This window comes from Siniperca chuatsi, linkage group LG14 (assembly GCF_020085105.1).
Source record: "Siniperca chuatsi isolate FFG_IHB_CAS linkage group LG14, ASM2008510v1, whole genome shotgun sequence".
In the NCBI taxonomy this organism is placed as follows: domain Eukaryota; kingdom Metazoa; phylum Chordata; class Actinopteri; order Centrarchiformes; family Sinipercidae; genus Siniperca; species Siniperca chuatsi.
In genome coordinates, this window is record NC_058055.1 from 19720607 (window position 1) to 19737351 (window position 16745).

The 16745-nt window shown below is 38.6% G+C and overlaps 1 protein-coding gene across 3 annotated transcripts; it reads left to right on the top strand.

The window, feature by feature from the left end:
• Positions 1-5878: 5878 nt before the first annotated feature.
• Positions 5879-16083, top strand: LOC122888697 (solute carrier family 22 member 5-like). 3 transcript variants are annotated; one of them, XM_044223438.1, is made up of 13 exons: positions 5879-6519; positions 6896-6967; positions 7714-7896; positions 9253-9356; positions 10282-10436; positions 10573-10744; positions 11058-11184; positions 12032-12132; positions 13180-13394; positions 13497-13679; positions 13910-14045; positions 15572-15661; positions 15938-16083. In XM_044223438.1, the coding sequence occupies exons 1-12, from the start codon at positions 6313-6315 to the stop codon at positions 15639-15641; spliced, it is 1725 nt and encodes a 574-aa protein (XP_044079373.1). In that variant the 5' UTR covers positions 5879-6312; the 3' UTR covers positions 15642-15661; positions 15938-16083. The 3 variants fall into 3 exon arrangements, with proteins under 3 accessions (XP_044079373.1, XP_044079372.1, XP_044079374.1); XM_044223437.1 differs by lacking the exon at positions 15938-16083 and having other exon boundaries at positions 5880-6519; positions 15572-15878; XM_044223439.1 differs by lacking the exons at positions 6896-6967; positions 15938-16083 and having other exon boundaries at positions 5886-6519; positions 15572-15878.
• Positions 16084-16745: the final 662 nt, after the last annotated feature.

The following is a 16745-nucleotide window of genomic DNA, read 5'->3' on the forward strand; positions in this document are numbered from 1 at the left end:
TGTACTCATTACATCACATTACAAGAAATATGATTCACATTACTCATTGTATAGTTACAATTTACAGTAGCATCTTGTTTTTCTTACTGTAAAGGAATTTGTTTTTTATTATCATTATTGTTTTTGTGAACATAATAAATGCTCTCTTACAAACCAAAGAAGCATTTTACAAACAAAGGTGTAATGTTATCATGCTCTGCATTTAGCAATGCTGTTTGTTGTTCTTTTTAAAGTGTAATTCTGATATCTGGCCTCAACAGGGGCCTGTTTCACAAAGATAGACTTTGATTATGACTTAAATCAGTCAGACTTCAGATTGATGTCTAAATTCATCCGTTGCACAAAGCTGACTAGCTCTTGACCATCTTAAGTAGGACTGATTTGCCACAAATTCTGGGTAAATTGAGACTACCAGACAAAATTAAAAAAAATGGCTGGCCGTGTCAAACCACTCAGCTCCATTCACTCCAACAGAAAATGTTTGCCTTCTAAAAGAATTCAGCAGTTACATTTTGGGAAAAAATTGCGACAACAGTAAATAATATTAGTAACAAAAAGTGTTACTGCAACCTCTAAAAACTCTTTCCCATCTCATTGCTCACTTCACAACATTGTTAGCAAACAAATTATGAGCCATGATTTGTTCTTTCTTGTCATTTAGTGCCACTGTAAAGCTCTTTGAGTGGTCATTAGACTATAAAAGCGCTATATAAATGCAGTCAATTTAGTACCTCCACTGCAGCTCAGCAAGAAAACACGTTATGAAAGGATCTTTCAATGGCCAGTATGAAGAGATTACTCCAAGAAAAACCTGTTTTTAATGTTCATATGGGCACCTGACTATTGTTTTACGACAGACTTGGAAAAAATGCAAACTTACCCTTTAACATCAGATTACTTTATCTAAAGTCGCTGTAGGAGATCATGTGTTATGGAAAAGCCTTCTTACAATTAACGACTTCAGTCAAAACTGTCATAGTATATGAAAAAAAACACAGAAAGCTGAGAGAGTTTTGTATCTTGCAGGTTGATGAGAAAAAGAGGCCGTCTAAAACACCACACTGTCTTTGATCTGATAAGAACCAGCAACATAAGACCCACAACGGCCGTTCTCTGCGTGGTGTGGTGAGTCTGAGAACTTATTACACTTTTACATACATTATATTATATGTTAGACAGAATTGAGTATACTATACTGTAAGGCCAAAAGTATGTGGACACTCGAACATTACACCCATATGTGATTATTGAACATCCCAAAACCATGGGCCTTAATCTGCTGCTAGAATAGTCTCCACTCCTCTGGAAAGGCTTTCCACAAGATTTTGGAAACTGGCTGCAAGGATTTGCTCCTATGCAGCCACAAGCCACAACCTGGCTCTCAGTTGGTGTTCCAGTTCATCCCAAAGGTGTTTGATGGGGTTGAGGGCTCTATGCAGGCCAGTCAAGATCTTTCACACCAAACTGGGAAAAACATTTCTGTATGGCCCAGCTTTCTGCATGGGGGCATTGTCGTGTTGTCAGAAAAGATACCTCTCAAATTTGGGAGGACACAATTGTCTAAAATATCATAGTAGGCTGTAGAATCGAGATTTCCCTTAACCTAAACTATGTATTGCTGTCTGTCATAGTGTCCTTTTTTGACTGGACTGCAGCAAAGCAGAGCCACCCCTATAAATGCAAAAGTCTGTCCCTGACTGAGAGATGAAGTTACACCATTGGTTGGTTGAGTGTTGGGAGTTTCCCCATTGGCCGCTGCTCTTTCGAAAAGAATAGGCGTGAACAGTCCTGAATTACGTCCTCAGGAGGCTTTTACATCGAGGCACATTTACTATTACTGAGTGTCATTTGGGTCTGTGTACCATCTGTTCAAAGCCGTGGTTCAACTTCTTTGATAACAGGATAAACAAATATACAATGCATTGTTTCGTTTTTCGTGTGAATTTCAAAAATGGAAATCCATGTGCTTTCCCCTTTTTTGTCTTCAAATTGGCAACTGGACTAGAAATTAAACTAAAACCAGAAAACAACTTGTTGTCTCTTTGCCTCCTGCAGGTTTGTACTTTAAGTAAGTGCCTTATAATACAATGTGGACTCTGGCTGTTGTGTCTGCTTTTGCTGCTCTCTTCCTAAGAGAGTTTTGGACGACCTCTACTATTCAACATACATCAGAGAGAAAGTTGAGATGCTTAGGGAATGAAGCTACTACTGTGAAGCCGCAATCTTCTTACAGAATAACTAATCTTCTTTTCCTTTCAGCTGTTCCCTTTCAGGGGTCGCCACAGCGAATCATGTGCCTCCATCTAACCCTGTCCTCTGCATCCTCTTCACTCACACCAATTAACTTCATGTCCTCTCTCACTACATCCATAAATCTCCTCTTTGGTTTTCCTCTAGACCTCCTGCCTGGCAGCTCCAACCTCAGCATCCTTCTACCAGTATATTCACAGTCTCTCCTCTGAACATGTCCAAACCACCTCAATCTGGCCTCTCTGACTTTATCTCCAAAACATCTAACATGAGCTGTCCCTCTGATGTACTCATTCCTGATCCTGTCCATCCTCGTCACTCCCAAAGAGAACCTCAACATCTTAAGCTCTGCTACCTCCAGCTCTGCCTCTTGTCTTTTCTTCAGTGCCACTGTCTCTAAGCTGTACATCATCGCTGGTCTCACCACCGTCTTGAACACCTTTCCTTTCATTCTTGCTGATACTCTTTTATCACACAACACACCTGACACTTTTATCCACCCGTTCCAACCTGCTTGCACTCGCCTCTTCACCTCTTTTCGACAGTCTCCATTGCTCTGAACCGTTGACCCTAAGTACTTAAAGTCCTGGACCTTCTTCACTCCCTGTAACCTCACCGTTCCACCTGGGTCTCTCTCATTGACACACATGTATTCTGTCTTACTGCGGCTAAGCTTCATTCCTCTGTTTTCCAGAGCAGACCTCCATCTCTCTAGATTTTCCTACACCTACTCCCAGCTCTCACTACAAATCACAATGTCATCCGCAATCATCATAGTCCATGGAGATTCCTGTCTAACCTCATCTGTCAGCCTGTCCATCACCAGAGCAAACAAAAAGGGGCTCAGAGCGGATCTTTGATGCAAACCCACCTCCACCTTGAACTCCTCTGTCACACCTACAGCACACCTCACCACAGTCTTACAGCTCTCATACATGTCCTGCACCACTCTAACATACTTCTCTGCCACTCTAGACTTCCTCATACAATACCACAGCTCCTCTCTCGGCACCCTGTCATACGCTTTCTCTAAATCTACGAAGACACAATGCAACTCCCTATGACCTTCTCTGTACTTCTCCATCAGCATCCTCAAAGCAAATACTGAATCTGTTGTACTCTTTCTAGGCATGAAACCATATTGCTGCTCACAAATGCTCACCTCTGCCCTTAGCCTAGCTTCTACTACTCTTTCCCACAACTTCATTGTATGGCTCATCAGCTTTATTCCTCTGTAGGTGCCACAGCTCGGCACCAGTACACTTCTCCTCCATTCCTCGGGCATCCTCTCACTCTCCAAGATCTTGTTAAACAAACTAGTCAGAAACTCTACTGCCACCTCTCCTAGACACTTCCATAACTCCACAGGTATGTCATCAGGACCAACTGCCTTTCCACTCTTCATCCTCTTCAACGTCCTCCTCACTTCACTCTTGCTAATCTTTGCTACTTCCTGCTCCACACCAGTCACCTTCTACTCTTCGTTCCCTTTCATTTTCCTCATTCATCAACTCTTCAAAGTACTCCTTCCATCTTCCCATCTCTATCTCTTTGTCTGGCCAACCTGTACAAATCCACCTTTCCCTCTTTAGTGTCCAACCTAGCATACAAGTCCTCATATGCTCTTTGCTCTTTAAAAGATGCATTTAAGATGTTTTTATGATTAAATGAATGATTACAATTGTTAGTAAAACAGTAACAGAATATGTGTAATTTAAAGGAGCAGTGTGTAGGATTTAGTGGCATCTAGTGGTGAAAATGCAGTTTGCAAACATTTGAATACTGCTTTCCTTACCCTCCCCTTCCAAGCGTGTAGAAGAAACTATGGTGGCTGTGAAAAACATGAAAAGCCCTCTCTAGAGCCAGTGTTTGGTTTGTCAGTTCTGGGCTACTGTAGAAACATGGCGGAGCAACATGGCGGCCTCCCTGGAAGAGGACCTGCTCCCTCTGTAGATAAAAATGGCTTATTCTAAGGTAAAGAAAACACAACAATTCTTATTTTCAGGTGATTATACACTAATGAAAACATACCTATGCATATTATATTCCATTTCTGCCAACAGATCCTCCTAAATATTACACACTGGTTCTTTAAGTGGTTTACATCTTACCTTACAGAGACCTTTTTGTTGCCCTCTACGAACACACAACTGTGGTATACCACAAGGCTCGATCCTAGGTCCAGTCCTGTTCAGCCTTTATATGCTGCCACTTGGCAGTGTCATCAGGAGACATGGCGTCAATTTTCACAGTTACGCTGATGATACTCAACTCTTAAGTTGTGAAGTAATAACCTATTTTATAAATTTTGTTATTATATTATCCTCATCATCATGCTTTTGAGTACAAGGGGATGTGATACTAGTGACAAGTTATTGCTGTAAACACAGCTGCATGTTATAGTGATAATGAAGTTGATAGCAGTGAGGAAACATTCATAATTCTTTGCTCTTTAGTTGCCCCACAGTCTGTGCAGAACACTAAACAAATAATGTTTTGTTCGTCTTTTTCCTCTGTAACAGGGTGAAGTGTCCTTGCATTGATGGAAAAGAAACACCAGAACTTGTGTTGCTTTTGGAAAGTCAACTGTGATTCATTAATACAGATTGTTGTTTTTCCAAATTTTTCATCAGAAATGAGCTGGTTGTTTTTCCTACTTAATACATTTGATAACATTACATTCCTCTGTAAGACATCAGGATATGAAAATAAAGCACAAGAAGTAAGCACCTACAAACCACTTAACACCAAGATCTCTATTGGTACACCCTATAATATAGAGGATAATTTTAACCAGAATTAAGAATTTAAAGAGAAAATGACAACACACATTTCAATTTTAGCTTTTAATTTGACCATTTACATTGAAGATTTTCTATTTTCTATTTCAGGATTGAAAAATTTCACTTTTCATTTTCATATTGTCATTTGACAATATCAATTTCGTCTTCCTCTTTCAGCTGCTCCCCATAGGGGACGCCACAGCCGATAATCTGATTCCATCTGCCTGGCAAACCGGGTCCCACCCAACCCAGCATGGAAATCTGATGATCCACATATTAGAAAATCCTGACATCCTGACACTTTGGCTTGCTTACACATTTGCACAAAAGCCCTAAGGATGAGTACTGACTTCATAGTTGAGGATCAAGTATTCATTCAAATACTGCAATTATATACATTACAACCACACCTTAGTCAAATCTGTGCAATAGGACCAAACCTGGTTAGTCAGGGTGTGCACTTCCTGAAAAAATCGCATAACTGTACAGTTATAGCCAGGGGTAGAACTGTACAGTTAATTAGTCTTGTTTCCCCTACCAATAAAAAACAACTATTCTTCTTATTTAAGAAGATATTCAAATTGCAACAAGATAATGTAAAAGGCACTGATAGTTTAAGGGTTTCTTAACCATTAACATTAAAATTTCTTTTTGAGATGATGGAGCTACTTATTACTGTATTTATTCTGAGGATCTGATGTGTTCTATATATTTCCTTGTTCTGACTATATTTTGCTAGTTTTTTTGTTTGTTTGTTTCGTTTTGTTTAACACTTCGGCAACATATGTTTATTTAGGGAGGCAGGTATTGAGGAGTTGTTGTTTTTTTACCTAGAGCAAGAGAGGCAGTATGGCCAAGAACTCTTTGTTCTCTGTTAGGTTGTTTGCCTGTGAAGAAATAAAAACACAGAGAAACGCAAACTCCTTCATGGACAATGCACCTTTTTTGTCTGCGCACAATTCATCCTAAGGTGCATCAAATGGCCTTTTGATTTCAAGTTTGTTTGATTCTGATTATGGAAATATATCCAATACAGTTGGTGTCCTTTTTTTTACCCCTACACAGCACGGGGCGGTGGCTCGTGGCTGGATTGTAGGCTTGCAGGGAGTCATGTCACAGCACAGTTTGTTTTGTTTTTTTGTTGTTGTTTTTTTTACTCCGCTTACGTTGTAGGAAACAAAACATGATTTAACGTTCAGGAAATATGACTGAGTAGGACACAGTTGCAGGAAGTCGGTCGATAGAACAGTAGTCCGTGAAAGAAAAGGATCCTTTGACTATGAAGAATTATGCTGACACCGTCGCTTTCCTGGGTCCATGGGGACGTTTCCAGCAGGTTGTATTCTTCCTGCTCTGTGCCAGCATCATGCCCAATGGGTTTGGTGCTTTTACGCTCGTTTTCCTGACTGACGTACCAAGTCACCACTGCATTGTTCCTGACGTCAATCTAACCGAGGACTGGCATAAAATCATCATACCAGTAAAGGTGAGAGTGCCAGAGCGCCTTCCGTAAGATGCAGGCTAGTCACAGCACTAACTTGCCTGTGAATGAAGTTTATAGACACAAATATGGAGCCAACCCGAAAAAGAAATGACTACAGTGTTTCTGTTATTATACGTTTCCTTAGAATAATGAAACGTCGTGTGAGCGCTTATTCTGATTGCGGTTGTTAGGGTTAGTGAAGCCAGATAACGAAAAGAGATCCGGGGTATGTTGGACTTGCTTCGTAGTATAGGCCCCTGCTCAATACAGTGAGAATTTTAAAGCCATGAAAGCTAATATTTCGCTCGTGGTTTGTATAAGTTATTAAAGTTTGGATGAAAGCCTACAGTGTTGTTAAAATCGACATTTTTTTCTGCAGCTGCTGTATAAAGTCAGCTCCTCACATGGGCTGAGGAAGGGGTATGGCTACATTCCACGGTTATATGTGAAGGTATAGAAAGGTACAGGTACTTTAAGAACACAGTTCTTAACACCATATACCCTAGTTGCATCACAGTTTAAAGACTTTGCCTTACACAGTATGACACAACACAAAAGTTCACTGAAAAAGAAATGTTACTATGTCAAAAAACTTTGAAATGACTGCAGACTGTACAAAACTCAGCTGCTAGGCTTTTAACCAGGACCAAGAGGTACGACCACATCACACCTGTTTTAGCCTCTTTACATTGGCTCCCTGTTTGTTTTAGGATTGATTTTAATCTTTAATCTTGTTGATTACTTTTAAGGCTCTTCATGGCCTGGCTCCAGATTATATTTTAGACCTTGTAATCCCTTATGAACCTTCATGTAGTTTGAGATCTTCAGGCAGGGGTCTTCTGTCTGTTCCTGAGTCCAGGATGAAAACTAAGGGGGACAGAGTTTTTGCTATCACTGCCCCGAGGCTCTGGAACAACATGCCTGAAGAAATTGTCTGAGTCAGTGTCTTCTTTTAAGTCTCTTGTCAAAACACATTTTTATCGGAAAGCATATCCTGATTTTACCTGAACTGGCTGTTTATTTTATTGCTTTTGTGTATTTTATTTCTTTATATTTCATCATTCAATGTGGTATTTTATTTCTCTTGTTGTGAAGCAATTTGTACTTTGTTTTGATAAGTGCTCTATAAATAAAGTTTTATCATTATTATTATTTATTACTAATAACACTAATAAAGTTTGTGTCATTGTGACTGAGGTGGTGAATGGGAAACAGGAGCTGAGCAAGTGCAGCAGATACAGGCTGGATGTGGTCAGAAATCTCTCTGCTCAGGGATTCATTCCTGGCAGAGACGTCAACCTCACTGACCTGGAGCAGGAGGGCTGTGTGGACGGGTGGAGCTACAGCAGAGACATCTACCAATCCACCATAGTCTCTGAAGTGAGTGTGTGTGTGTGTCTGTCCAAGTGTCCAAGACAGAATGAGCTTGCTGTCATATTCTGTTGTCACTGTCACTGCACTGTCTTCTCAGTCTCCCTCCTCTTCCTTATTCCCAATCTCCCTAGTCTATTTGGGTACTGTCTCTGTATGTACACCACATCACCCCCATTCCTGCCTGTGTATGTATTTTATTTGCCTTTCTGCAGTGTGTTTATTTAAGTCAGGGTTTTTTCTCTGCAGCACTTGGATGTGTCTAAAACCTTTGTTCAGTACTTACTGAAATGTAAAGGGAGTCTCTCATTTTCTAGGATCAAAATGCCATAATTATGCCAGTGCACCGCACACAGCACTGTGAACACAGCTACAATCAGTCAGCAAATATGACCAATGCTTGCTCATTATCTTACCTATGAAGAGAATCCCTTCACAAGCAAATGTAAGCATTGTTATAGCTTTATGTTTAACAGTTTGTTCTTATTTATTTGACTTTTTACACTATAGACTTCCACTTAGAGTGTTGCTGATATATCATCATGCACTGCCTTCACATTGTGAGGCAAGTCATTATTTGCAAATGTTCATTAACTTTAAAATCCAGTGTGCTGTGTAGGGATTTACTTCTAGCACAACAAAGAAGACACACGCTTTGACAATTCGTTTTAGCTGCTGCAGCTTGTCTTTTTAATCCAGCCTGCTTTTCCAGCCTGGCCAGTCAGGCATTTTTGTCTTCATATTTGCTTGTGTTTCTGTCACATGAATAGTATTTGCCAGGGCTTGAAGAGGAAATGCAACTCTGGTGTTTCTGTTGTCTCTGTTTTCACTTTAGGAGTATTTACATACAAGACAACACAAAAGAGGTTCCACAGATGTTTGTGTAACAAAATGTATAGTCTCACATTTGTAGCATGGTGCTAATGGGACACTAAATGGAAAATACTGCTAAAGGTGCAAATACAGTACTAATGAAGAAGTAATTTCCTCTGTAAACAAATTAAGTGACATACTGACTAAACAAACTAATAACAAACTCCATTTTGCAGCTTGCAAATCCCACATACACTTAAAATAATCACTGGGCTGAGAGGTTGGCAAGTCAGAAAGATTGTTGTTGAAAGACGTTTTGTTGGTTTTCGTCATTTTGTGGGATTTGTTAACAATAAAAAGAAAGTATAAAATAATGCCAGCCTCATCATTGAAACAATCAGACCAGATCAAGTACCCCCGAAGAGAAAGGACGTATGAATAAGTGTCATATAGAATAAGCAGCAGAGAGCACATAACAAATGCATTAAATCAATAAATCATTCCATAGTTAATGTATTTCATTGTGTAATTGTTATTGTATGGATATTCCAGTTTGACCTGGTGTGCAGTGAGCAGTGGAAGCAGCCATTCACCTCCACAGTTTTCTTCCTGGGAGTTCTTTTTGGATCCTTCTTCTCAGGACAGCTCTCAGACAGGTAGTGAAAACACCAGCTCCATGTGATATACTGTATATAGAAGATATACAGTTCTTTTAAAGTTTTTAAAAGGGTTAAGTTTCTTTTTTAAATACCCTATATACTGTATAGTAGTTACTGACACTACACCACTCATTTCAGGTGTTGTTGGACCTCCTATTAGTTCATTGACACTTGATTTTATGCAGGGGAAAAACAGTGTTTTCAAAAAAAAATAAGCACACTAGTAAGCACTTATCCTTATAATAGTCAAAAATGGAACTACTAAAATTCTTTTGCAGAGATGTTTAGCATTGCATTACACTGACAGTGTACTCCCTCATTCATCCAGGAGTGTTCCATCGTAGAAAAAATTTCAGTCATAGTCATCTGGACACTGTTTTCAGAATCAAGAAGTCATTCCCAATTGAGAATGACTTCCGGATGGGAGCCGAAACGTCTTGATTCTGAAAACAGTGTCCAGATGACTACTACTGAAACCTTTTCTACATTGCATTACACTGTTAAGAACCCCCATTATGTTGCCTTTTGTGTTGTTATTCTCATTAATTACCAGATTATGTAACAGACCTATTCCAATGTGAGGGTTCATAGTGCTATATAATGTGGCGTTATATAACGTACGTTACGTTAAGTGGTCAGAATCGACCTCAGAATCTGAGTGCTTCTTCCATCACTGACGATATACCTTATACTTTATTTAGCCTTAGACTACTGTATAACATTTGGTGGACATTTTTATCCAAGTAATTTTAAAGAGCATTCAATATGTTTGAGTAGAGCATGAGCATCTGCTGATCAGATCTCCAACCCCTTAAGTGTAGAAGAAAAACAATTGTCCTTTATGTTCAGTATATTGTATGTACTTATTATACTTGTGTATTTTTCTCTTTTTTTACTTGATTTATTCAACTTCTCTCTATAGATTTGGAAGGAAACCAGTTCTTTTTGTAACCATCGCAGTTCAGATGGTTTTTACCTTTGTCCAAGTCTTCTCTGCCTCATGGACTATGTTCACCATCTTCCTCTTCATCAGTGGTTTGGGACAGATGTCCAACTTTGTAGCGGCTTTAGTGCTGGGTACATATAAACATAACAATTTATAAATACTGCCACAATAACTTTGCACCACAACTATAGATAGTGCAGATAACTAAGTTTGGTAATAATATAACCAAATTTCCCTCTCTTTGTATTTCTTTATATGTGTGTGCAGGTGCTGAGACCTTGACTGGCAATGTGCGAGTCCTTTACTCATCCATGGGCACATGTTTAGGCTTTGCCGCTGGCTACATGATGCTGCCTCTCTTCGCTTACTTTTTAAGAGACTGGAAATCTCTCCTGTTGGCTTTGTCTGTGCCTGGTCTGCTCTACTTGCCCCTCTGGTGGTGGGTTGCACTCACTACAAGAAAGCTTACCATGAATTACCATACATTTCATGGGGGTATTTGTCATAATGACAAATCTTTACCCTGTCAGTAAAGCCTTGACTGTGTTAAGAATGGTAGATTGATTTAAAGACGTACTTAATAATTGGTCAAGACTATGTTTTCTGAAAAAAAACTTAAGTCATACCCAAGTGAAATGCTCTCTGTGTTGTTCTAAAACTCAACTTCAGTGAAGTTTACAAATCAGAGGCTGTACTTGTTTTACATCTTTTCATACCTTAGTAAGTCTGTCTGCTGTTGTATACTGAGGCAGGTTCATCCCCGAGTCTCCTCGGTGGCTGCTCTCTCAGGGAAGAGTGGAGGAGGCCGAGGCCATAGTGAGAAAGGCTGCTAAGTGGAACAAAGTTCAGGCTCCAGGGGTCATCTTTCAAGATTACAGTGTAAGTTGACTTTGACTTCAATCATGCAGGACTAAACACAGCTCAGCCCCCTCAAAGACACACAGTGAACAATGAGTCTGGGATACTGTGAAAAAAAATCCAAGACCTAATGTATAGTTAACAGCAAAAACTAGAAATCTGTTAAGGACATGATTCCTTTGTCAAAAATCATTTTAGGGAAGGAAAAATAAGACATCTCCTTTACAATGTATTTCTTGCCCATATCAAGAGAAAAGTGAAAAAACATGCTATCAACAAGAAATGTTATTTAGGAAGGAAAAGGGAAATGAATGAACATAATCCTGGAGGGAACTTTTAAGGGCATCACTCATTTTTGAACAGGAAGCTCCCTGTAAATTCTGTTAATGCTGATGCCTGTTGTTGGCACTCACTACAAAACAATTATCTGATGTTGTCACTGTCAGGTATTTTGTATTAAACAAAAGCAAAACACCCAGGACATACTGGAGGTTATTAATGTCACTGAAATAATCCAGTCATTTCAAAAGCAAATTCTTGTATTTTGTTGATGAAAATGTATTGTTATCACATCCAAATTAACCCTTTAATTTGACCTCAGGTTAAACAGTTTGCACATTATAAGGAAAAATAAAAATCGGTCAAAATAGATTTAAAAAAAGACATTCTCAGTCATGTTTTTACGACATCTTATAGTTCGTGGATTGGCTTTTAATATTTTATAAAACATGTAAAAACATCATGAGAGGACATCATCTAGCATCAGAATATTATGGACACATTTATGTCTGAAAATCGCTTGTTTATTGGTATTTTCATTGGGGTTTTTTTTAAACATTCCTAGTTGCTAAGTTTTTGTATCTTGCAGGTTAATAAGACAAAGACACACTCTAAAGAACACCACAATGTCCTCGACCTGCTGAGGAACAGCAACATCAGAATCACAACACTCATTCTCTGCTTGGTGTCGTGAGTAAACACAATGAGATTGTTCTGCATTATTAACGGTTAATGGCTTAGAGGGCTCATCGCACTAGAAGTTAAGAAAACAAATGGATAAAACACAATTACACAAAGAGAAAATCTTCACCAATTTGACAACATATACGTGTTATACAGGAACACACTGCAAATGCAGAAAACACAGGCAAATACAGATGAATCTCTGCAAGTTGGTTCTACTGTCTCCACCTTAAATTTCCTGAATAAAATCATTTGTTAGTATCCCGAGTGAAATTCAGGACTGCTTATCTGACTCTTATCTGTAAACTACTGGCATCTCCAAAGATTCTGTATTAGGCTCTCTTTTGTATAGTTTCTTTATAAATAACACATATTTAGCATGTCCTCAGTTTAAAAATTCATAACATAAATGTATACATGTATATGATGCAGTTGTAGGAAACAAGAAAAACCTTGTCTCACATGCACGCAGCGATTCTCTCACTCCTAAGCTATTGCCTACCAAGCTGGTCACAAACTGTTGCAATGCTACAGCCAGTTCACACACTTCATAAACAAACACTCTGTAACAACCCAAATTACTATCACCAGAGATATTATTTTTTCCGAATGGAAAGCTTTAAGCTATATATGTACTTGTGTGTTACATTAAAACACTTGTGCATGGGATGGCTCCTTCTTTGAGCCAGTTTAATGGACAGCACCTACAGGAAAACAAGGTCAATTGCTAGAAGTAATTGCATTGTCACATTCAGACGCAGTCAAATTGGATGATCCGCCTTTTCTGCGGGAGCAGTAAACCTCTGGAATATTCTACCAATATGGAAATAAAGATCTGTACTGCATAGAGAACATTTAAAATTCATCTTCAAGTATGATTCAAATTTGTTCAAATCTGTATTAATGAATGGACTTTTTTCTAGATTCACTTGAATATATTTACACAATGGTCATGATTTGCCACCGCAGTTAAACTATGTCATTAAATGCTATTTTTATGCAGATTTCTATTCTAACATCTCTGCTCTATGTCTCTGTCTTTGTCTCGCCCAGGTTCACTATGACTACTGGATACTATAGCCTGTCCTTCAACACATCCCAGCTCCATGTTGACCCCTACATCAGTTGTTTCATCTCAGCAGCTATAGAGATTCCAGCATACATTTCCTGCTGGCTCGCTCTGCGATACCTTCCACGACGACTGTCTGTCATCGGTACTTTGCTTCTTGGAGCAGTGCCACTGTACCTCATTCAACTGGTGCCTCAAAGTAAGCAGGAAGAAAATATGCTCTCATTAACAAGAGACTGAGAGTTCTCAGACTAAGGAGCAAATAATTTTTTAAAAAACAAACTATTTCCTCATCCTTTAGGTCTAACAAATATGTCTGTTGCACTGGAGATGCTGGGTAAATTTGGTATCACCATTGGTTCGTCCCTGATGTTTGCCTACACGGCAGAGCTTTACCCAACAGTGCTCAGGAACACAGCCACAGGGATATGCACCACAGTCTCCAGAGTGGGAAGCTGCATTACACCATTTTTGTTACAGCTGAGTGAGTAAACTGGGTTAAGTTAATAAATATTACCCTTAATTTTACTTTTTATTTATTAAGTAGCTGCATCGATACACTGACATACCAACCAAGTTCAGTCTGGTCTATTTAATCTTATTTCACCAAGTTTGGAAGCCATGCACACCCTTAAATTCACTCATACTGTACATGCACACGCACACAGGACCCAGATTTTTCTCCCATCTAAACTTCCCCTTCTCCTTTTTTAGGTCTTTACTTTAAGTACCTTCCTTATATTATATTGGGGACTCTGGCTGTTGTGTCTGCCTTTGCTGCTGTCTTCCTTCCAGAGAGTTTTGGACGACCTCTACCTGAAACGATTCAACAGATGCATAAGAGAGAAAGGTGGGCTGCTTAAGAATTACACCTTTTTATGAAGCGTCTCCTGTGCCAAACAAATTTTTATATACTAAGTCATAATAGATGGTTGATATATTTAATAACTACAGGTTATCTAAGAAGTGATAAACTGAATTCATATTTTAAAGCAATCTTAATTTTATGTTCTGTTACACTGCTGAATGTGTTCCTATTTATTTAGCATCCCAAATTAATTTGATTGTATACAGACCATTTAGAACTTTGAGTTGCGCTTATTGGCACAATAGAATATTGATTAGCTTATTAATGAAACTGTTTACACACAGCTTGCAATTATATTTGTACAGTATAAGTCCCATAATACACACAGTATTTTAAAAAATATCAAAGCACAGTAAAAACAAATCAGCTACATGGACTTTATTTCATATTTAGTGCGTCCCACTAGTTACATATCTTTAAATTAAAGAGAGTAAGGCTGACAAATTAATTTTGAGATGGAATATGATAAGAAGACATATTGGTAAATGAAGTATGAAAAATAGAATTTAAAAGCCTGTAAACAGATAATTTTCCAATTTTGTTTAAAAACAAAATCATAAACTGGAATTTGGCACATTTAATGATCATCATATATGTTTTTTAACTTACTTTTTAACTTGCACAGCATACATGCTAATTTAATTGATTCATTTTTTTTATTTCACAGGCAGCTGTTTTCAGTGGAAAAGCTTTAAAAACAGACTGTACACTACCTGCTCAGCACCAAACGGCACCAGAGTTAGCAACTAGCTGGTGAACATAGTGGAGAATTTAGCAGCTAAAGAGCCAGATATTTCCCTCAGGAGTTGTTAGAGACCAAAAACAGAGCTAAAAAGAGAGCTAATATTGGACTTACATTCGCCAGGTGGCCAGAAACAGAACTCCAAATGAATGATAATGTTTGCTTACATGTTCCCCATATCAACTTAAAAGGTCATAATACAGTATGTCAGTGTTATGTTCGCAACTTCTTTGGGACCCCAATGCTGTGGGCACCAAACAATATGTGCTTTCTAAGTTCCACCTCAACAACAAACACCTCGATTTCTGTCATAAAAATTCCTTTTCTTGGTCTTCCTCTTGGTTGTTGCCATGATTCACCATTAAAACCCAATGATCTGCAGGCTCATTTCTATGCATCAACATTGATGAGGTACTTTGCATTGACCATTTATGGTTGAATGTGGACGTGTAGAGGGCGAGATATGAGACTGATCTACGTGGACACATTTCCAGGTGGACTGTGATTTATAAAGAGAATATAGACTGCAGGTGTGCAGTAGTCCTGTTTCCTCCCACTACAACATGTACAAAACATATTCTAAGTGGATGTGATAATGTGACACTAGTCACTGTAGTGAATGCAGCTGCTTGTGATGATGATAATGAAGTTCATAGCAGCGAATAAATATTTATACTATTTCTCTTCTTAATTGTCCTATATTCTATGCAGAAGACTACAGCCAATAATGTTTTGTTTGTCTGTTTGTCTTTTCTCTTCCTAACAGAATAAAGTGTCCATGCATCGCTGGAAAAGAAACCCCAATACCTGTGGTACTCCTGGACAGTCCACTATGATTATCTAGTACTTTACTGATGTAGGTGATATGTTGATATGTATATTGAGTATAATTACTACTGTTTACATTTCTTAATATAAGATTTTTTGTTTTGTTTTTAAGTTTAGTAAGTTATTCGTCAAAAATGAACCTATAGTATCATTTTAATACATAATACAATACATAAAAGAACTCTTCACTTCTCTAAGACATCAGAATGTGAAATTGAAATAGTGGAATTAAATTCTGAGTTATACATGTGGCCATTTTGAAGTGATTTTTTTTTTTTTTTGCTCTGTTTTTTTTCTCATTTAGACATTTGCATACACATTTACTGAACGTCTTGACTGGCCGATGATGAATACAAAAGTTCCCAGGGTTGGACCGACATATTCCACATTATTGAAAAATATACACCAATGTAAAACTGTATAAAAATAAAAACAATGACAGTTATAAAGTGAGATGTGCCCATCCCCCATCCCCTTTATTATCTGGAATAGGTATAAGGCACAATGTATAGAATGTCTAGAAATAAAGATATAAAACTAAAGATGTAGCTATTGCCATGAAGTCAGGTATCATTTTCCGTGTCAAGGGCAGAGTTAGAATGCATATCATGCCATGTGTTCCATCGTAGAAAAGGTTTCAGTCATAGTCATCAGAAAAGACCCAGACTAAATACCCTAGGGGAGGTAAGACAACGAGACACAGGTGCAAACAATAAAGGGAGGACCAACAATTAAAACTGGAGGGAAAACACAGACAGGAAGTAAAAACACAAGACACACAAGGGAAGAAGAATACTACCAAAATAAACCAGGAAGTGATAACACCTAAACTACCACACTATGTTGTTTGGATGTTATGAAAGTATGTCAAAAGTCTTATAGAATTTCCTCTCAGAGCCACTGACTGAGAAGCTTATCATCTCCAATTTAAGGCAGGACATTATGTCTCGAAGCCACTGACTAAGTGTGGGTGGGGCAGCATCCTTCCATTTAAGCATGACTGCGCGTCTGGTCAAGAGTGAGGCAAAGGTGACCATGCGGCGCTCGGCAGATGTCAGATGAGGATCGTCTCCATTAGTAATGCCAAACAGAGCTACCAGATGGTCCGGGTC